This window comes from Electrona antarctica (genome assembly GCF_951216825.1).
Source record: "Electrona antarctica genome assembly, chromosome: 14".
Taxonomy (NCBI): domain Eukaryota; kingdom Metazoa; phylum Chordata; class Actinopteri; order Myctophiformes; family Myctophidae; genus Electrona; species Electrona antarctica.
Genome location: NC_136795.1, coordinates 40,524,217 through 40,547,721, shown reverse-complemented (window position 1 = coordinate 40,547,721; position 23,505 = coordinate 40,524,217). Strand labels below are relative to the sequence as shown.

At 42.5% G+C, this 23,505-nt stretch overlaps 1 protein-coding gene across 2 annotated transcripts in view; it reads left to right on the top strand.

The window, feature by feature from the left end:
• Positions 1-23,505, top strand: part of baiap3 (BAI1 associated protein 3) — a 100,463-nt gene that overhangs the window by 33,865 nt on the left and 43,093 nt on the right. For both annotated transcript variants that reach the window (XM_079520448.1, XM_079520447.1), the window contains exons 4-12: positions 2,083-2,166; positions 3,179-3,286; positions 9,527-9,586; positions 14,676-14,742; positions 17,153-17,375; positions 18,358-18,402; positions 19,724-19,801; positions 21,800-21,905; positions 23,378-23,485. In XM_079520448.1, coding sequence (XP_079376574.1) covers positions 2,083-2,166; positions 3,179-3,286; positions 9,527-9,586; positions 14,676-14,742; positions 17,153-17,375; positions 18,358-18,402; positions 19,724-19,801; positions 21,800-21,905; positions 23,378-23,485 — 879 coding nt within the window. The remainder of the gene's footprint in view (positions 1-2,082; positions 2,167-3,178; positions 3,287-9,526; positions 9,587-14,675; positions 14,743-17,152; positions 17,376-18,357; positions 18,403-19,723; positions 19,802-21,799; positions 21,906-23,377; positions 23,486-23,505) is intronic.

The following is a 23,505-nucleotide window of genomic DNA, read 5'->3' as shown; positions in this document are numbered from 1 at the left end:
CCCTAAACCTAACCCGAACGGCCTAACCTCAGTAAAACGATGCCTTCCCGGGGAGCCAATCAGACACATGGTGAGGCGGGTCTACCCTAGAACGTTGGTGGGATTCATAATCACGCATCAGCGACATACAGATTCACCTGGCCCCCACTACGGAGGACTGGTGGACTTGGTAAAGCTGAAACAGGGTCACTTCCGCCCGCTCTGCAGACTAATGACCAATGTGACTCCTGCTCAGCCTCAGACTATGAATTTATTCTCTTTTTTGTATGCTCTTGACCCTTTATTCTTTGCTTTCCTTTATATCTGGCTGGCTATCGTTCTTATCTGATGTGTTTTAATAACTGCTGTAATTGCCATGGCAGCTGGATGTCTATATCTATCGATCTCAAATGCTCAGTGTAAAAGGTTATAAGTAATTTAATTGTTGGGCAGACAATTATACTGCCTAGTGCCTAGTACCTACTGTACCAGGGGAGGGTTTCTTATTTTGAAACCATAGCTGGATCACCATTTCTTTGTGATACGTCCTTGAAGTCAGTGACGGATCAACCCCTCTCAAGGCCCTGGCGCTTCACAAAATCAAAAGGCCCTACAGATTCAGCCAATTAATGAATTAATTAATTAACATGCATTTCGCCGTTTAGCGCATATCCACTACTGCCTGCGCTGCCCGCTGACAGCCTGACACAAGACACAGCCGCACTGGGCACAGCCTTTCCAACTTCAGTCTCTGCTAAACTATTATGTAAGGACTAGGAGATTACTTTATGGTTATTAATACAGTCATTAACAATAAACATGCAGCAGCATGTTTTGTCTAAATTGTCTTTGTGGCCAACACATGTAGCTACATTTGCAAACAGGGCTGTTGACCATGTTGTTACATGGTCCATATAACGTGTGTACCAACAGACAATGCCAATATGCTATATTAATATTAGAACGTTTTAAAGACAGATTAATTATTGACGAGAATGCAACCAAGTTGTGGTGGGTGCAACGTCACTGAAAACTTTCATAATAGCAAATTAGCAATTACATTAATTTACTCACGAGTGCTGAAATCGTGAAATGGAGGATGTAAGAACACACTTTTGTTGCATTAGAGCAGGGTAAATATGAAGTTTTGCGCCAAGGTCTTGTGTTTATATTCCTCTTACATAGGCTGTAGGCTATGTTATTGTCGCAACAACAACACACGTTGGTCGGTCTGAGAGAGGGGGCCTTCCTGAGAGGGGGCTTCTGACGGCGTCGCTTACTCGCGACGCTCAGCCGTCGGGAACCCCCCCAGGCCCCCCTTGCTGCTAGTATCAGGCTGCTACAGAAACTGTCAGACGAGAAGACCAAAAACACTAGCGGGGGTTCCTGTGTTGCGTTATATTTTTCGACAGAAGCAACAGTTGTACCGGGCCCTGCAAGCTTCGGGCCCTGGCGCTTAAGCTCCACCTAGTTCCATTGTTAGTCCGGCTCTGCTTGAAGTAGATGAAAGAAAAGTAAACAGTTAATTATTGCTTCTAAGTGATTGTGTGCTGTGAGTGAAAGGAAAGGATCCACTATCAATACTATCTTAGCTCACAGGGGTTCCCCAGATGGAGGCTGCCAATACACATTGCGTTTTCCAAGATATTGTGCAGTCAAAAGAATAAAGGCTAAATATTATTATTACAATTTGGAACTCTGGAGTTTGAGTGCCTTGGAGTTTTTCAGTAGTGTAAACACGATACAAATCTTGCCAAACAGCCTGCCTATGGGCAAGTTTGTTTGGCTTAATTTGGCCGTCGGGTTTGTGTGATTGTTCGTAATAGACATGTGGTGGAGAGCCGTGCAGAGGGAAGTGTTGCAGAGGACTTAGGGCGAGAGCTGACTTGTTATGAAATCATAAGTGGAACATTGATAAAGTAGATAAAAAGCAGTCTAAAAAAAATCAATAACAATCACTGCTCACAAGAGAGTGTGTGTGTGCTTGTGAGGGACTTACAGTATCCAAGCTTCACATGACCTATTCAACTCTCAATCTCAGCAGGGGTCTCGTTCTGGCAAAGGGTAGGCATTGCTTAGGTTAACCTTGTTTTGACTTCACAGAGCCAAATAGGTTCCAGCTCGGCACCGCCACCCCTAGAGCATGTGGACCAGGCTTTCATCCCAGACACAATCAGCAGGAGAGAGGTTGGTCGTCCTTGGTTTGACTGCATGCTTTCACTAGAATTCAAAAGAGATTTGAGTTTAAGGGCCCAATCTTCCGCCTGGGCACAAACGGCGCCGGGCGCAGCGGAATTTGCGCCCCATTGATTGATTGATTGAAGTAACAGTTTGCAGAATTACAGTACATTTCAAGCACAACTCAATACAATAGTAATCATTGCTATAGACTAGTGTTTGTTCCGTAAGGGGTCTCCCTGTATCTCCAGCAATTTAATAAATCAATGTTCAGGTAGGTGACACATTTTCATCCAATCAGGAGAATATAGCTATTTATCAGCTTCATTTGTATAGTGTTCCTTCTAGTTCCAATTTTGTCTGCTCATTTCTTTGTGTCATCATCACTTACAATTCCACTTGTTTAATCTGTATCCGGACTGAATTTTTATCCCGACCTGAAAATGCATTTTCTGTTTAATAAAAAGCTGTTACTGAACAAACACTCTATAGCAATGAGTACTATCACAATATAGAGCTTTTTAAAGGGACATTTCACCCTTTTTGCAAAAATATATATGTTAATGACGTTTAGAACACTTTCCTGGGGGTCTTTGTGTGTGTAATATGTGGTTTTAGATATTTTAGATTGTAGCAGTGAGCCCAGTGTCTCTGATGTCATGGACACTGGGCTCACTTACTTCCTGGACTACATGTTGTCTCAGTAAGACAGCCCTCCCCCTATCCACAAGGAGGAAAAGTGCACCAAAGCATTATGGGAATTGTAGTCCAGGAAGGAAGTGAGCCCAGTGTCCATGACAATAGAGACACTGGGCTCACTGCTAAAATCTAAAATATCTAAAACCACATATCACACACATAAAGACCCCCAGAAAAGTGTTCTAAATCTTCTAAACGTCATTAACATATATTTTTATGCAAAAAGGGTGAAATGTCCCTTTAACACTTATTTTAACCAAAAAAAAATCACTCACCCTACCTTTAATGACCTGTTACTAAATGCAGTGTGTTGTTATGTTAGCTGGACCTTCTGTATGAAGAGGCCTTGTACACCGTGGTCAACAGAGTGGGAGTGCCGTCACCAGACTATGTGACCAGCGAAGAGGACTTGCTCACTTATCTTCTCAAGGTACAATTGTCTTTCGTTAATCATGTCCCGGCTGATGATCCCATTGCGTACCGTATGATGGCACTGTTTCTCACTGGGGGGGGGGGGGTACCACCCAACGGGGTATCTTATGCTGTGGGGTACCTTATGCTGCGCGCAGCGGCCCTCACACCTACCTCGCACCGCTCATCCCAACGACAATACAGTTGGAGGCCATCGATATTGTCCTTTTCTTTTTGCTGAGGTTTGCGTGCCCCCCCTTTTGGTGTTTTAAACATTGTTATAATTTAGCTATTGAAAAATAGCAGACCTACAAGCTCGTAGGAGCTTGTAGGTCTGCTATTTTTGAAAAATCGTGAAAATATTTATTTCAGAAAACTGGAGGATTTAGAAGGATTTTTTTAAATTTTGAGGTCAGGCCTAAATGGGTCAAATGATAAGGGACAATATCGGTGGCACCCAACTGTATGTCTGAGTCATAGTGTCGGCACTTTGTCTGTGTCCCTTTTGTGCCCATATCTATGGACATTTCTGTATCTGTCTCCGTCTTGTGGTCTTTTCAGTGGTTTATGATAGATCGCTCTTTTTGCAGAATGGTTCTAGGTTGCTACAACCGGTAGTGTACGTACATTTCGCTTGGAGGTTGCCAAAGCGGCAGTCTTCACCGATTGGTTCACATTCACACCAACCAATCAAAATAGTAGCAAAGCAGATGACGTCGTTGTAATGTGGCTAACCCGGTTGGATAACCAAACAAACACGGTCAGCGAGCGCTAGCATGTAAACAAACATAGTAACATATGTCGGATGATGATGTTTCTAAAACCTGTTGTTTCTGTAAAGAAATGATTTATCATAGGGCGGTTTAATACCGAAATCGATACGGTCGCAACTTAAGTTACCACAGTGGGGGCAGCCATGTTTGTTGTTTGACAAGCAACGCTGATGGCAACACCGCCATATAAAGAGTCACCAGACCTGGCCTGGGCCATGGCTCAGTGGTCCAGGCACCTTGGCTGGTGATCCAGTCTGGCAGTGTGCCACAGGTTCGACTCCCGATCCCGACGGCCCTTACTGCATGTCACCCCCCATCTCTCTCAGCCTACTGTCTGTCCCTCCATAAAATATATAAAATAAAGGCGAAAGCCAAAAAAAAAATGGTTTAAGAGTCACCAGACCTGAATCGCCAGAACATATATTTTGTAATGGCAGTGGCTAGCGATTCAGGGCTGGAGCCAGGCTACCCTGTCTCTTAATAAACAGGGAATTGAAGGGCGACGGAAAATCTCCTTTTTTAAACGATAGTCCAGTGTACTGTTCCAATACACTAAAGGAGACCAAGGAAGCAATTCATGAATCTCCTTTCCTCAGCATTGGCTGCCACTTAGATATACCTAGACGTATCACTTATATAAAATATATATTATAGAAAATATAACTTGCATCCCTCCAAAATGTTTCCGTGTTCTGCTATACCACTCAGTCAATTTCAGCATCACTAAATATAGTTTTTCCAGTTTATTCTTGAACTGGCGGATGGCTCCAAATTCCACTATTATTCCATTGTATCTTTTAATCAATGCTTCAAACACAGTACGTAGCTTGAAGGAGGCCCATATGCTGAATGTGTAATTATTTGCTGCCTTAGTAAACCGGACATTAATTCCATGCAGTAAATTGCACTTAAGGGACAGGGCAATTTGCACTGCACCTTTGATGTGTATGTAAATAATGGCTTTGAAGATTTAAATGTGTAATAATAAGACATCTGAAAGCAGATGCGAGTTCTGAAGCAGGTCTATTTTCTGCCTATACTGTACATACATTACAGTATATTGTTTCTTTACTGATGATGTTCTCAGTAATCATCATGTTTTCACATGGCCTTGTGGTATCGCCGGTACCATGCACTGAAAATAGAGTCGAAAGTTTATTTTTCAAACTCAACTTTAAATGAATTATATAACATTTTGTATTGATTTCCTGTTAACCCATTTCGGCCTGACGTCGAAATAAGAATATATATTCAAAGCTTTGTGCATTTTCACGATTTTTCAAAAATAGCAGACCTACAAGCTCGTAGCGCGCCATTTTATCATGAGCATTTAGTGAGGACCAATTATATAAAGTGGCTGAAGTCGTCCTTCAAAGGCCTATTTCTTTTTTAAAACCCTTCTGGGGTAATTATCTCACATCTACTCTAACATTTGTAAGCACCCCAGACTTCTTAAATGGCTTGATTCAATATTTTGACAATATCTGATAGGCTATTAATTTGACAGTCATAAACCGATTCAATATCAACCTCCTTGTTAGCCTGACAACACATGTCCCTGCTTCTGGTGACTGTTATTGTCATTGTAATGAATGTGGAAACCTTCATTCTTTTTCTTTTTTCCCCCCTCTTTTTTCCCATTTATAAACGTAGATAAAGTGAAAATCAAATAAATGTGAAATAAATAAAGAAAGAAAGAAAAATAAATTGAAAAATGAAGGTCTCCCATTTCATCTGAAGGTGACAATATCAGTCACCACCAGAATGGATGTCTATTTTTTTACGACGAGTCTAACATGGAGTTTGAAGTTGAATAGCTACGGTTAGATTTTTTTGTGTTGTTCCAAGCTGTAAGAAATACTTTATATAATCACAGCAGGCGCCGTGCCCAAGTCTCCTGGCTGCAGTTAATCCATTTAGACCTGAGTTAAAAACATTCACTTTGAAAGAATATATATTCAAAGATTTGCGCCACATTTTTACGATTTTTCAAAAATAGCAGACCTACAAGCTCGTAGCGCGCCATTTTATCATGAGCATTTAGTGAGGACCAATTATATAAAGTGGCTGAAGTCGTCCTTCAAAGGCCTATTTCTTTTTTAAAACCCTTCTGGGGTAATTATCTCACATCTACTCTAACATTTGTAAGCACCCCAGACTTCTTAAATGGCTTGATTCAATATTTTGACAATATCTGATAGGCTATTAATTTGACAGTCATAAACCGATTCAATATCAACCTCCTTGTTAGCCTGACAACACATGTCCCTGCTTCTGGTGACTGTTATTGTCATTGTAATGAATGTGGAAACCTTCATTCTTTTTCTTTTTTCCCCCCTCTTTTTTCCCATTTATAAACGTAGATAAAGTGAAAATCAAATAAATGTGAAATAAATAAAGAAAGAAAGAAAAATAAATTGAAAAATGAAGGTCTCCCATTTCATCTGAAGGTGACAATATCAGTCACCACCAGAATGGATGTCTATTTTTTTACGACGAGTCTAACATGGAGTTTGAAGTTGAATAGCTACGGTTAGATTTTTTTGTGTTGTTCCAAGCTGTAAGAAATACTTTATATAATCACAGCAGGCGCCGTGCCCAAGTCTCCTGGCTGCAGTTAATCCATTTAGACCTGAGTTAAAAACATTCACTTTGAAAGAATATATATTCAAAGATTTGCGCCACATTTTTACGATTTTTCAAAAATAGCAGACCTACAAGTTCATAGCGCGCCACTCGGTGGCGCGCTATGAACTTGTAGATCTGCTATTTTTCAATAGCTAAATTATAACATAATGTTTAAAACACCAAAAGGGGTTCCCGCCCAAAATCGGTTAAAGACCTATCACACTCCCCTTCATTACTGTGAAATGCCTGGAGCATCTTGTCAAGAGTTTTATCGAGACACTTGACACATTGACATCTGCTAATTTGCATGCAGAGAGAATCGCTCAATTTAGGAAGGATGGCAGTGTCCTTGGAACTACAGTGGGTGTGTATGTATACGTGCACGCACCTGGAGTGTGTGCACAGACACATGCACGCCCAGGTTTTTTTTACTTGAGTAAAAGTACAAAAGTATTGGCATCAAAATGTACTTAAAAGTACCAAAAGTAAAAAATGTGCAGAATGTCTCATTTCAAGTTTTAAAATGTCTAAAAAAATTGGTTTGAGAATAGCAGATCTACAAGCTCACAATGTGTCACATCGCGACACATTTGTGAGCTTGTAGATCGGCTATTTTCAAATGGCCAGAATATATAGGGCTGAAGTGGTTAACCCATTTTGGGCGGGAACCCCTTTTGGTGTTAGAATTATGTTTTGCTTTAGCTATTGAAAAATAGCAAAGCTACAAGCTTGTAGATCTGCTATTTTTGAAAAATCGAAGAACCACTGACATAGAAACATAGCTTTTTCAGAAAACTGTCAGGATGTAGAAGACATTTTTAGAATCTGATCTCAGGTCAAAATGGGTATGTTTTGTAATAATAACCCAAATTTACAAATTACCGGTAACTAGAAACTAAAGCTGTCAAATAAATGTACTGGAGTAAAAGTACAATATTTGGATCCGAGATGTAGTGAAATGTAGAATGTGTAGAAGGGCAGAGAATGCAAGGCTTTCCCAAATTACGTCATAGGCCAGTCAAGTCTATGGACTTGGTTTTAATGTTTGTTTTGAGCCTAATTATAAATCCCAGCTAAAGTCTATGGACCTTTAACGTTTGTTCAGTGTAAATGATCATGTAATTCGTGCCAGCCAAGTCTATAGACTTTAATAGTTGTTTAGGATAAGTAATCAGTGCCGTCATCTCGCTGATATAAATGCATCTAGTAATAAATGTATTTCATGTGAGAACATCAACGTGTCCCCAAAAATCTGGGTGCCCCTCACTTCAGACAAGTGTGATTTTGTGTGAAGACCACTCAAATCTGGTGTCTAAGCCTAGGGGGAGGAAAATTCTCCCTGCAGGGTGATTTTAGACTTTCTTTCTATGCAACAAACCTCACGGTGAAAATTAATCCTCTCACATCCTCTAGGACAGGGGTTCTCAACCCGTGGGTCGCGACCCCTCGGGGGGTCGCCAAATTATTTTAGGGGGTCCCCAAATTATTTAAAAAAAAAAAAAGATTTATTTTTAAATTTTATTTTCACTTTTTTTCAAAAATAGCAGACCTACAAGCTCGTAGCGCGCCACTCGGTGGCGCGCTATGAGCTTGTAGATCTGCTATTTTTCAATAGCTAAATTATAACAATGCTTAAAACACCAAAAGGGGTTCCCGCCCAAAATGGTTTAAGGTTATTGTAGCAGTCAATTTATATTGGGGGTCGGGAGGGGGCGGGGCGGGGGTCCCGAGACGTTGCCAAAGCATTTCCGGGGGTCCCCGGCCAAAAACGTTGAGAACCCCTGCTCTAGGACAGACTTTCTTAAGAGTTGTATCTTAAGCTCACTGCTCAATTCTCCATGTACCGTACCTGTTAACTCGTGTGCGCCGGAAAGCTCACGTAATTGTGAAATTTGTCACTGGTCAAACCACTTCAAATGATGTACTGAAGTATAACATTGAGATATCTAACAGCTTTGATGTACAATTCATGAAAGGTGGACAAGAAAAAACATCGACTTAAGGATTCAGGAAGAAATTGTGGACACCACAAGAGGATTGGCTGGATTCTTTTCCTACAAAATACATTTAAACATTGAGGAAAAATCACACCCGTGTGAACTGAGTGGTGCAAATCCCCCCCCCCCTTATCTCTCTCATTAGCAGGCAACAGTGCAGCACTATCTCTCTCTCTCTGTTTCTGGCACAACAGCGCCACTTTTGGTACTCATTGGTACTGGTGCTCATTAACGTCACACACAAACATAGTCACACACATAGTTGAACGTCACGGACATTGCTGTTCCTTGGAGTGGTTGCACCACTCAAAAAAATGGAAATACTTTACCAAAATGACGAAACCACAGAACCAAATTTGGTCCTGCGATGCTGGCAAAAAGGCGGTCCAGGCTAAACCCTAAAGGGCCGTAGAAGCCGGTCCCTCCTCCCTCCCTAAAAATCTAACTCCAAACTGAAATTGGAAAATTGGAGTGAGTGACTGAGTGACTGAGTGACTGAGTGACTGAGTGAGCACCCTCGAATGGCAACCTTCAACTACCGGTATCGTAAGCTAAAAGCACTGGAGAGAGTGGTGTGCGCCGTTCAAAAGTTCATTAACATTGATCTGCCCTTTATTAGAAGATCTGTCTGTGTATGAATAGAATGCATTCATGATGCATACTCAGAAGAAGACCAACAGATCCTACAGCTGTAGATATTGAGCTGTGGTTTATTTGATAGTGTGACTCTTAGACGTTTAGTTGTGGTATATTAAATCATACCGTAGTTACAGATATAAGACAACATTGCCGGGGACAAGATGCTTTGTAAGTATACCACAAAGCTTTGCTAACCTTTTCATTGTGTTGCTATTCTCCAAGGTGTTTGACATGGGTCAGGAGGAGCATGACATCATTCTACAGAGAGTCCAAGAATCCAAGGTGAGATGCTTTGTTCCATATGCCATATGCCATCATGCTGCCATCTAGTCTGCTTTCTTTTCAAAATCTTTTTATTTCCGTTTTAGAACAGTATGGGTGTCCAGGTTAAAGTTCCTGCCCACCACCATGGAGCTTAGCCTTCATGGTGCATACGGCTTGTCCGGGTGCTCCAACGAACACAATTGGCCGTGTTCGTGGGTGGGAAGCTGAATGGGGAGGGCTCATCTTTGTCGCTGCATTGATGATCCCCACAAGCGGTCAGGGCGCCTGTTCAGGGGAGGGAGGAGGTGGGGGGGATAGCGTGTACCTCCACATGCGTTACACCCATGCTGTTATAAAACGGAAATAAAAAGATTTTGAAAAGAAAGAACAGTATGGGTGTCAAGTCACAGGTTCATAGAAAAAATAAAAATAAAAAATCAGATTTTAGTATCAGTGACTGAGGTAAACAAACGTACTGTATGAATCACAGAGATCGTGGGCAGACATAATGAAAAGACTGTTATTGTGCAAAACATGCCCCTTCAAGACAAAAGAAAAACATTTCCTCCCCTTCAAGTCCCAATTTAGTATAGCCAATTCCCAATTCCCCAGCCTCTATACAAGTATCTCTGCTAACCCCCACAATCAGTCATTGGGAGGGTGAAGAAAGCCTCGGGTCTCCTCCGATACCCGGGCCATCAAGCCAACATCTTCTTTACACCCGACAGTGAAAGGTCTCACTAGGGGGGCGTAAAGCCATCTAGTCTTCATAGTCCCGACATAAAGTAGCCTATCTATTTACTGTGCTGAAGAAAGAAAAGAAAAATGTCACCATTTGAAGAGAGTGACAATAAATAACGATTGTGCTTTTTAGACATTTAAACCCTATACTTCATTGACCAGGGTTGGGGATGGGGGGGGGCTTGCAAATCTCTGATGGAAATAGCGAATCTACAAGCTCACGATGCGTGGCATTGCGACACGCTTTGAGCTTGTCAATCTGCTGTTTTTGTAGAATGTTAGCGGCCAGGGGTAGGCAACCTTTGGCACAAAGGAGGGTGATCACTGGTGTGTGAGAGAGAGGATTGATAGTCACACCAAAAGGGGTTCCCGCCCAAATATGTAAACCTATGTACTGGTGGTCAATGTCATACAGGCCAGAATTGATCTACTGACAGGATAGGCTATTTCTATGGAAAATTACTTCACTACCAAACTACAACACAAGCTTGTTATGATTGTTATTTTTGTATTTAATCATATAACAACAGTGAACAGTATACATTCCACAGCCGCTTATAATTTATTTTGGGTGAAACGCACACATTTCAGGTAGCACTTATAGCGACGGACGGATGGAGGGCACGCACGCACGCACGCACGCACGCACGCACGCACGCACGCACGCACGCACGCACGCACGCACACACGCACACACGCACACACACACAGTCCTGGTGTGAATGGGCCTTAAATGTGAAGCCATGGATGGAAAGAGGTTTTCTTAGGGTAAAGCGCTCCCATTATAATGTTTGGTTGTTGCTGCTTTTGGTCTTTACTTGACTGTCAGGCATTCAACATTTAGAAAATGAAAACATTGTGCTGCTCCTTCAGCTCCTTCTGCTGAACCATGCCGGAAACATGCCATTTAAATGTTCCCCTGAATGTTTTGATCCCTCAGCTGTCTCCCGTTCCACCATTAAGGCCCTCGTATGTTATTCTGCAGTTGGCTACGTACTGATATTTAACCCATTTTGGGGGCGGGAACCCCTTTTGGTGTTAGCATTATGTTATGCTTTAGCTATTGAAAAATATTGTAGGTCTGCTATTTTTGAAAAATCGAAGAACCACTGACATAGAAACGTAGCTTTTTCAGAAAACTGTCAGGATGTAGAAGACATTTTTAGAATCTGATCTCAGGTCAAAATGGGTTAATGACCTAGCTATCAGAGTGTATTCAGTGAAATGCTGCACTTTGGGGGTGAAGCCGGACTTGTACTTAAAATAGCAGATCTACAAGCTCTCGACGTGTTATTCACGGCTATTTACGGTGCACAATTTATAAATTAATGATGTATTAGTATAAAGAAAGCTGGCATTATTGACTCAATAATATAGAACAGCCCTTATGTATGTGACGCATATCTTTGACAAATGTTTAAAATGTTTAACACAAGCCTCTTCTGGGGGTCCCTGGCTGGCACAAAAGATTTTCAGATGGGGCGCCACACACACACACACACACGTGCGTGCGTGCGTGCGTGCGTGCGTGCGTGCGTGCGTGCGTGCGTGCGTGCGTGCGTGCGTGCGTGCGTGCGTGCGTAGTTGCGTGCGCGCACACGCACGCAACTACAGATTTAGAATGTATTTTGTAGAATGGAGTTCAGAACAGTGGGTTGGGTACATCCAGTTCCTTGCTGGGACTGCCAGAGTGACAGTTAAAAAAGAATAGAAATGGGCTGTCGTGTATTTTCACACAACTAACCTCAGTAAACTCACTAAACTGGAGAGAACTAAAGAGAACTCTCTAAACTAAAGCAAACTACACATACTGACATTAAACCACAACACAATTTCGTCTTAACCCCTTTGTTTCACTTTGAAACACCCACTTTTATGGAATAATTATTGACCTTCAATCTTAATAACTAAACACCCAGTTTAATATGATATTAAGAGTAAAACATAGCCAATAACGTTCATTTTCAAATACGTTTTTTCGGACATGTTTGATAATTCCATTTATATTTTGAAACTAATCCTTCCTTCGCTCCCGTCTCGATGCCAGTACAGCGGCGATCCCCTCCCGTCAAACGGCCGTTTTAGGCAACCCTTAAGACTTAAAGAAGGAGCATCTATGCTTACCAGGTTACTTTTACCACGATTAAAGGCCAAAGTTTTCTCCATAATAACAAAAAAACCTTGCACGTCGTTGGCAACTAACTGCCTTTTAGTTGACTATTATTGCAAACAAAATTTCACACGAGAAAAGAATAATCAGCTTTACTGATTCCAAGACGAATTACAAACTGACGCGTAGTGAGAGGGGCACTCTCGTCCGCCTGACACAGCCACATCAATAAAGCTAAACTTATTTAATCATCTCCACATTTCCCCTATAGGCTCTATTTCTTGAATCAACTTTTTAACGAATTTTGACAAAACACAGACATCAACATATGCCTACATATACGCTGAATAGACTTACATTTAGACACACTTTTTTGAATACAGATAAAGACTATTGAATCTCTCTTCTTATAATGTCGCTCTTTTCATTGTCTCTCACCTTATGTCAGTTTCAGCCATGCGTGGTCAAACTGAGGCTGCATGCGTTGCAATCTTCTTTCGACCCTTGCCTATGCAAACACAGGACCATACTCCCCCCTTCCAGACATTATATGAATATGAAATATCACATAAATGACTGGAAAGAAAAATATGAACGCTTGTGCAGCTACAGGCCCAGTCGAAACACAGACACGTGACGCAAAATGAGCTTGCAGATCCGCTGTATTTGAAGAATGAATGAAACCGCGGTCGCCGTTCGTGGCCACCTCGCCGCTGATGAGTTGAATCGAGCCGTGCGCTCCCCTCCCGGTGCACGGTCCGCTGTGAACGCTCTCGGTCGGCCGCTTGGTCGGCGACTCCGGTCGGGTCGCCGTGTAGATCGATCGCCTCCCTCGGGTTGGAGACCCCGCCGCTCGGTGAAGGCCGTGAAGAGACGTCCCCTGGACCCCGGTCGGGGCCGCTGCTCCCCGCCGAGACGTGAAGAGATGCAGAACCCCCGCCGACGCCCTGTCCATTTCGGAGTGCACTGCTTGCGCCGCCGTCCATCCTCCCCGAAGAGAAGACCACTTCTTCCCGCTGTAGACTAAACGAAAAATCAAACAAAACCGTCGGTTGCCGAAAATCAAACTAAACTGTCGGTTGCCGAAAATCAAACTGAATCGTCCAAAAGTCCCGCTGGTTCTTTTTCGCCTGACGCAAAAAATGCACCATCACGACCGGGTTCGGCAGCCACTCTGTCGTGTATTTTCACACAACTAACCTCAGTAAACTCACTAAACTGGAGAGCACTAAAGAGAACTCTCTAAACTAAAGCAAACTGTAGTCAGAAACTTACATCAGATGATCGGATGAAGAACGCAGGCAGAGAAAGTGAACTGAAGATCCCATCAGAGTAGTATTTATTTCAGAAGTACAAATACAACAGAGCTTCGCCTTAGACCCTGAGCCTGGAGCCCAGGGCCCATAGTACTGACCACCGGAGCGGCCAGTCCAAGACTACTTTCACATTGACAACATGAGACAAAATATACCTTCACATTGGATTCTGGGTGTGGTTAAGATTTACATTTGGTAGCAGATAGCTGTCTCTCAGAAAGGTCCTTGAGACAAAAGAATGCTAAATTTCTCCAACACCTGGCAGAGCTTCAAACAGTAAAGAAGCACAGTGACCAAAATGTATAGTCTAATTATTGACAGAATATTGCAAATATGGCATTATGGACTATATTCACGAGACCACAGGGCCTCAGGTCTTAATGGAATTGGCATCTTAAAGGAGAATTCCATGCTAGAAGGCTTTCTTACCTTTCTTACCTTTCTTTGTAGTCATTACGTCCCCACCAAAGAGGTCCAGGTGTTTTTTTGTGCAAAAACTCCTTATTGGCCATTTCCCCTCCCATAAGCCCTCAATGAATTGCATTGAATTGAATGGGAATTGAATGGGGCTATGGGGTGTTGTGCTAATTTGCTTATTTCCATCGAAATAAGTAGTAAAGTGTGCCGCTTGGGATATTATTTACATTACACAATTCTTTTTTTTTTTTTGAGCGATGGAAATAAGCGAATTAACACAACACCCCATAGCCCCATTCAATTCCCATTCAATTCAATGCAATTCATTTAGGGCTTATGGTAGGGGAAATAGCCAATAAGGAGCTTTTGCACAAAATAACACCTGGACCTCTTTGGTGGGGACGTAACAACTACAAAGAAAGGTAAGAAAGCCTTTTAGTATGGAATTCTCCTTTAAGTCATTGAATATTTGGACTCAGTTGACTGTATTATTGACCCATTAGACTGTGTCTGTGTTTTTCAGCGAGCCAGTTTCTCCATGAGGGTGTCTGTCATGAAAGCAAAGAATCTAATGGCCAAGGATGCCAACGGTGAGACATTCCTTCGCCCACTGAATGTGTAACAATGCATAAACGGTCTCAAACAGTGCATGAAAATGAATGAAAACAGGCTTGAAAATGAATGAAAACAGTGTCTGTGCATGAAAATATGAATGTTTTTAACAATGCAAAAACAATCTGTGAGGCATTCCTTTACCCGCTGAATGTTTTAACAATGCAAAAACAATCTCTGTGCATGAAAATATGCTCCTATTATCATTTTAACCCAATATCATCCATCATCCCCTCCTTTTAATATTATCTCTACACCAAATCTATTATTCTCGTATTCACCAATTTTTTTGTATTATAACATGCATGAAATAGGGATGCTATAGGGTTCATGATTTGGTTAAACACTTAAAGGTATATTCAGTGATTTCACTTAATTCAAATATCACTTATTTTTTCTTATTTTTTGGATAATCCTCCCTACTATAAAGTGTGCTGACCATATAAGGAGTTCCTCCCTGTCCCCAGTGAGCCCCTGGGGTCAAAAAACCCTAGTTTCGGTTTGGGCTTTGGGTGGCAAAGCCTTCATCCAATCAGGATGTGAGGGGCCTTCTTCCAATCATGATCGAGTGGGCGTGCATTGGTGCACGTGCTGTTGGTCTGTTGTACTTCCCCCACTGTAGAGCGTGTGCATGTGCACATCTTGTTACCGGGTGGACCGGGTTTTTTTCCAAATCACTGAATGCTCCTTTAACCTAAACACCTCTACTCTGTCATACAATAAGTAGAAAAAAATACCACATATACAGGCTTGTAGAGCTGCTGTTTTTCCCATTTAAAAAAAAATGTTCTTGAGGCATTTTTAAATATTTACAGCAAAAATAGCTGATCTACAAGCTCACAAGTCACAATGCATTACATCATTACATTGTGAAAATCTGCCGAAAATAGGAACACTGCACCAGGGTTAATGTGGTTTAAAAGATGATATCTTGAAACGTTCTCGTCGTCCCATAATGTATTCTAAATGCTTTTGACATTCAACACTCATTACCTACAGTATATCATAATTATGTTCTGAATCAGGGGTCATCAGCGGGGGGTCCGGGACCCCTAGGGGGTCCTCAGAGTCACTACAGGCGGTCCACCAACTCTTGTGTGTGATAGGAACTTTGAACCCTAGCATCCCTATAATCCGAGGAGAACGTAAGTCAAAAATACCATATCTACAAGCTCACAACGCCTCGCGCTGCGAGGCGTTCTGAGCTTGTAGATCTGCTATTTTTGGCAAAGACGTTTGGTGTAGACTGAGGAAAGAGCAGACCAAGTACAGAGCCAAAGGTGAAGTTTACTAGGTATTGACCCAAGTGGTTAAATGTCTGAAAATACACATGAACGTCAATCCAATATGTTAGTGGGAGGGTCTGCTTCACCTCTCTGTCTCAACTAGGGGGTCCTTGGGCTGTTCAGTTCAGTTTAGTTCAGTTCATTTATTTCCAGCAATTTTGGACAACAACAAGAGTGCATACATCGTGCATTAGTGCAATTTGGGCAAGACATAATCACAAAAAGGAAAGAGGAAAGGAAAGTCCAAGGCACAAGTGGTCAAGTCCATTTGACACAATGAGGAGTCCAAGACACTGGAAAAGGGTGACGGGGAGAAGCATAATGCGAGTGTCACCGTGGAATGGGCGGCGCTAGGTCTCACTGAAAGTATAATAATAACTCCTACAGTAATGTTATATTGTATAATACTATAGTAATATAATCTATACGATATTAAGATAAATACAGCTGAAACACATTGAAGACCCCTGTTCCAAATTAATTCACTGCTCATTTTTAGTGCCGTTCTAAATTAACTCACAGCTCATTTTTAGTGCTGTTCTAAATTAACTCACAGCTCATTTTTAGTGCTGTTCTAAATCAGGGGTGGGCAACTGGCGGCCCGGGGGCCACATGCGGCCCCCACCTTCACTTAATGCGGCCCTCAGGTTAATGTCAGAATACTGATATAATATTGGTTTCAGCTGTTACAATTCCACAACATTCAAACATGACCCACTTTAATTAGTATCTAAATTAGTAGCTCATTGCTCAACACAAGTATAATTAAAGGCATTTGAAATTACATAAAAATGTAAATTTTCAGGATTCCAATTCAAATATAGAAAAAAATAATTCAAGATTTCAATTTGAATATAGCAAAAATAGCCGATCTACAAGCTCAAAACGTGTCGCAGCGCGACACGTTTTGAGCTTGTAGATCGGCTATTTTTGCTACGACAATAATATATGGCCCTCTGGAATGAGTGTGGAAATATAGTGGCCCTCTCCATCGTCAAAGTTGCCCATCCCTGTTCTAAATTAATTCACAGCTCTTTTTTTTTAGTGCACACGCCACACGGTAACCTTTTTCTCTGCATGTCCCGCGGCCTTGGATCATCAGGGTACAGTGACCCCTACTGCATGCTGGGTATCCTGCTGGGACAGAGTCCCTGCCGGGGGGGGGAGACGGAGGAGAAGAAGGAGCGGAGGTTTAGCTTCAGGAAGAGACGAGACAAGCTGGAGAAACGCTCCAGCACCAAGGAGGTGCTGCCCGCCAGGTGCATCCAGGCCACCGAAGTCAAGCCGGAGACGCTCAACCCAGTGTGGGACGAACACTTTGTCTTGTACGTGGCAACACTTTGGGCTAGTTTGACTCATTTGCCGCCGAGGTCGTCTTTTGACGTCTTTTGCTCCTATGGCGCTCGTCGCCGAGATCGTATCTTGATTTATTTTTATATTTAATGATTACGTTTCATCATAACGCAGTTCTGCATGCGTCTGTATCACTCCGGTTGCCGTGAAGTAAACGGGAAAAGAAAACTGAAGTCTAAAGTCAGCTGGCTTATGATGTCTATGGGAACGGATTTTTGTAGAACCAATTTAACCCATTTTGGTGTTAGCATTATGTTATGCTTTAGCTATTGAAAAATGGCAGATCTACAAGCTCATAGCGCGCCACCGAGTGGCGCGCTACGAGCTTGTAGGTCTGCTATTTTTGAAAAATCGAAGAACGACTGACATAGAAACATAGCTTTTTCAGAAAACTGTCAGGATGTAGAAGACATTTTTAGAATCTGATCTCAGGTCAGAATGGGTTAAAGGTCCTTTAAAAAACGGGCAGCGATGAATGCAGACATTGTTCGCCTGGGTCAACGACAGGTCTGCTCTAGGTCTGCTCAAGAGGGACGCGACAACGCAAGCGTAAGCTAAACGGTATCCAGGTCTGGTGAGTCGCGGGGCGTGTGCACGAAACAATTTCACGGGACCGTGACCGCGTAAAAATACGCTTGCGTTGTTGCCCCTCGACTTCTCGCGGCGTACAGAAAAAAAAAAACGTAGGTCTCATTGAAAATGAACTATAGGCGCATTAAGATTTTTTTTTTCGATAGCTAAAGTATAACATAATGCTTAGTTAAAACACCAAAACGGGTTCCCGTCCAGAATGGGTTAACCCTATTAGATGTCCTTTGTTCTGGTGATTGTCCTAATGCATGAGGGGGCCGTGTTTTCATTATTATTATTTTTTAGAGCTACAGTATGTCTAACTTGCTAGTTTTTTGTTTAATCTCTTGAATTTCGTACCACTTCTTGTGCTCTTTGTTTCAGTGACATCGATGACGTCCACAATGATCTCTTACACCTTGACATATGGTAAGATCATAAAGCATAATAAACCCAGAACACTGTGCTGTGTGATGATGACTCAGATGTACCATTGAGTCACCATGACATGGATAATCTATTCTACCAAGCCTGTGTTTTTGAATTATTATTGAAGAGTAGAGAGTCTCTGCTTGAATTTTATTAATTTCGGCTCTGAAATATGTGTCTTTTGATTGTGGCTCAGGATCAGTAACATCTTGGATGCTTCTGAGCCAAATTGGACTGGTTGGAAGACTCTATATCTCACCCTCAACAATCCTCATCCGTTCTATCCATTCTTGTTGCCTGTTTTGGATAGATGTATTATTTAGATAGCTGCTTGTTTAGACATGCTAGGTTAGCAAGCAGGTATACATAAGCAGGGGCGCCTAACTTTGTTTCCAGGTGGGGGAGCACAGATTTGGACTCATGCGCGCGAGAAGCGCCCGAAAACAAATTGCATTTTTTCGGGCCGAGTCGGGTGTCTTAGCACGATTCTAACTCTGTTAAAAGCACGACAGCCACTACTAAGAAGTCACTACTGACCTTGTTTAAAAATACCCACATGGTTAACTGCAGGACTAACAAGCATTGGTAGGCTACTGCACATTCATGTCTGTGTGTGTGTGTGTGTGTGTGTGTGTGTGTGTGTGTGTGTGTGTGTGTGTGTGTGTGTGTGTGTGTGTGTGTGTGTGTGTGTGTGTGTGTGTGTGTGTGTGTGTGTGTGTGTGTGTGTGTGTGTGTGTGTGTGTGTGAATGGTGCCGCCGCACAGGGCCTCGTGCATGCGAGGCCTCGCGCTAGGCAGTGTTTTTTTTTTTTTTTTTTTAAAGAAACAATAATCGCATCGCAGCCCGTTCCGTCGCAGTTGATTTTTCACCTATTTAAGCTGGGGTCGGTTTGGAGCCGCCCCTCCGTTTGCTGCTCCGTTTGCTCAATGGCTCAGGCGCGCCTGTACATAAGATATGAATATAGCCTATATTCATACCTTATGTATACCTGCTAACCTATATTATGTAGGTAAATCAAAGTGTACTGTACATGAGCGAGATATTCCTAGTAGTATTGGTAAAATATCATATGCACTGTCAATCCACAGTAAATGGGGAATATACACAATCTATCACAGGTAAAACATTTATAGTATTTAGCTTAAGTGGGGTTGCTATAAATAGCCTCTTAATAATCAAAGTGCAAGATCTAACTGCGTATGCATCTTGCACTTTGTAATAATTGACTGAATTCATTTAAACTCACTGCGTGATCCCGGTTTCTAACTGTACAATAATGCCTAACACCTGTCCTCTGTGTTGTCCTTCCATCCATCCTCAGGGATCATGACGATGATGTCTCTGTCGCCGAGGCCTGCAAGAAACTCAATGAAATCAGTGGACTTCGAGGAATGGGCAGGTAAAAGGAACCGTCATGATGTAATCCATCTTTAGCATTAACCACTTAAGCCCTAAATACTCTATTGACGCCAGGGGTCCTGGGGTCAATGAAGTATATATAGGGTTGAAGTGGTTAAGTGCACGTGCATATAGTAATATCCTCAGTGTTAATGAATCAATTTGTTCACTTAAATGAGTTAAATTAACTGTGTACCGTACCTTTGGCATTAAATAGGGACTTTAAGCAACGACTGTTTCAGGACGGCGACGCTATGCCGTCGCTGTCAAAATCGTTAAGCAAACAGCCGTCGGCGACGGCGACATTGGTTCCCATGGTGACGCGTCTATGCAGCATGTGTCAAACATAAACACTTTTTTTTAAACACCCCGTCGCGCGTCAGCTAACTTGCCGATATTGCTTAATTCTTACATGCGCTGGACATGATCAGCAGTGGAAAGAGGAAGGTGCTGGAGCAATCTGTGTTATTCTAAAACCGTTTTACATGGTTGGTTAATATGACATATGGTATTAGTGTTATTTCTTCATTCAGAGCATGCCAACACTTTACACAGCATAAGAGAGGTGATGGAGCAATCGGTGTAAATGTATGACAGCTATAATTTCAATAAACATGGTTATGACATGGTGTTGTAGACACTACGTGTAAGTGTAGCTTCTGCCGTAGTAGAAAGGGCTGCGACGGAGGTTTATGTATCGAGCACTGATCCATTTCCGGTTGCCATAGCCGTCGTTGCTTAAAGTCTCAGATTAACACGGGAACCTCTGTGAACCTAAAAGGCTCTAATTTATTTTTCGTTTACCTGGACTTTAGTTGTAGGATGGACTAGGAAACACCACGTGAAATCTTTAGTGTTTAATCCCTATAAACCCTATGTACTGTATTTACTGTAGTTCAGTGGTTCCCAACATTTCAAGGACCCCCAAATTGACACTCATTAGCCCGCGGACCCCCCCATTTGAAAATATATGACAAGGACCCCCATGAGAGAAGATTTTCACGGCTCTAGCAGTGATTCTCATTTCAAGGACCCCCAGTTTGTTTGACCTGAATTAGGTTATACAGTCCTCCATGTAATGGCATTTCTATCTCTGGGACCCCAATTTACGGTCCATTTGGCTCCATTTGTACACTGTCAGAGTTACAGACCCATAAGGGTCCATTTGGTACCTTACTATCATTTGGCTGGGGACCCCCTGGAACTCCCTCAAGGACCCCCTAGGGGTCCCTGGACCCCACTTTGGGAACCACTGCTGTAGTTGACCGTCCGGGGTCCCCCAGGGCTCTATACTTGGTCTGCTCCGGCTTTCCCTTTACAACAGGGGTCTTCAGGGATCTACAAGCTCACAACGTGAGGCGCTGTGAGCTTGTAGATCTCTTGTAGATTGTAGATTCTCCTCTGTATAGGGATGTTGGGTTCAAGTGCTTAAACCCAATTACCGCCGGCATTAATTCATCCATCGATAGCGTACTGCCAGGGTTTTATTGCGCGTAACACGTACTTTGAATAACCAAATATCCGTAATCGCATTTTACTATGAAACAATTCCGTGTGTGTTGACAACACTGGTGGTTGTTCTCTCGGTCGGTGGTGGAAAAAGTGGACTGCGAGTATCACAGCGCCTGCTACAGGCCGTTGAAAACGCTTGTCTGGGCCAAATCTACCCCCTCAATGTCAGTTCCGAGATACAGCCATCTGAAGACAGAGCAGAGCATGCAAGTGGATGTGCGCGCATCTTCAAAATGGCCGCGGCCATTGTGTGTTTGTGTCCCAGAGTGTCGTTTGCGTTAGCAATATCAGCTAACGATCGAAACGGATCAAAAAGCAATTAAAAGCTAGTTCACAGCTTTAGAAAGAAGTTAGAAAGAGTAGGTTCTCGTTTTCCATGTGACTGGCGGAAAAACGGTTAATTAATGTAAAAAAAACAGTTCCTATCACGCAAAGAGTTTTTAGAATGAAATATTTGCCTTGTTTGTCCGTTGGTGTATTTGTGTAGGTATTTTAAGCAGATAGCTAAGTCAGTGCGGTCCAATGGATCTGCCTCGTCAGGATCTGAGGAGAACGCAGACGACTTCCTGGGCTGTATCAACCTCCCTCTGAATGTGAGTCTGTGTGACCCAGTTGTACCAAACCTGAGATTCTCTGTGGGCTGAGGCCTACAGTATTGCAAGTGGGCCCCAAAATAATAGGCAAAACACTACGATTTTAGTCTTGATATATCATTAATATAAAAAATATATATGTAAACAGAAATTCACTGTATCGATTAGTCTGAATGACTGTTGTAGTCCATTTATGCTACTGTATTTAAAGACATACACAAACAACAACAGGCTGTCTTGTATGTGTCTCAGAGGCGTATCTACAATAAGGCGAGGGCAGGCGTCCGCCTGTCCAAATCCATTTCTGGCCTGGCCAAAATCCATACAATGAGAACAAAAGAGGACAAAAACAAGACATGAGAACTATTAGTGGACAGCTGATTGGCCGTCACGGTAGAGCGCGACCCTCAATCACCCATTGGAATGTAAATGCAAGCCTTTCAGCCTTTGTATCCTACTCGTCTGGCAGGTATATCTCTTTGAAAACCTTTAGTGCTATGATTGTGCGCGGGGAGACGACAATTAACACATCTTGCCTGTCCAAAATGTAATTCTTGCCTGCCCAAAATGTAATTCCTGGAAACGCCACTGATGTGTCTTCTGTATTCAATTGAAGCAAAGCTGACAAGAAACTGAAAAGTTGTTTCCCCAGAAAAAGCCCCTGGACAGTCACTGGTGTTAATTAAACGATCATTGTGGGGTTTTTTTCTTCTAATTGATACAAAAAATGGATTAGTTTGATTAAGTGTTGCAGCTCTAAATGTCTTTGACTATTTGGCTACACCAGTGATTCCCAAAATAATGTCAAAGAACCCCCAAATTGACACTAATTTGCCCCCATTTGAAAAGATATGCCAGGTACCTCCAAAAGAGAAGATTTTTCACGGCTCTAGCAGTGATTCTCAACACGTTTAATTTCAATGACCACCAGTTTGACATGCATTAGTCTACGGACCCCCATTTAATGGCATTTCTATCTCTGGGACCCACATTTATATTGTAAAATCAATGTTAATTTAACTCAGGGAGTGTACTGTACACTCTCTCAGTTACAGACCCATAAGGGTCCCATTTGTTTCCAAACTATCATTTAGCTGGGGACCCCCTGGAACTCCCTCAAGGACCCCCTGGGGGTCCCCGGGCCCCACTTTGGGAACCACTGGGCTACACTGTGAAGCAGTCCCACAGGTATAGACTGTCAAAACCTGGGAAGCTTTTCTCCACTGCTCTTAACCCATTTTGGGCGGGAACCCCTTTTGGTGTTCGCATTATGTTATGCTTTAGCTATTGAAAAATAGCAGATCTACAAGCTCGTAGCGCGCCACCGAGTGGCGCGCTACGAGCTTGTAGGTCTGCTATTTTTGACATTGAAACAGCTCAGGTCAAAATGGGTTAAGACTCATTTTGACATTATTTTGACCATGTTGCTCAACGAAGCGTCCATGAGCCGTTCCGCTGTGTGCTTCTTGCAGGAGATCCCTGTGGCCGGCTACGACAAGTGGTTCAAGCTGGAGCCCAGGTCCAGCGCATCCAAAGTACAAGGAGAGTGCCACCTGATCCTGAAAGTCTTCACCAGTCAGGTGTGTATCATCATCACTTC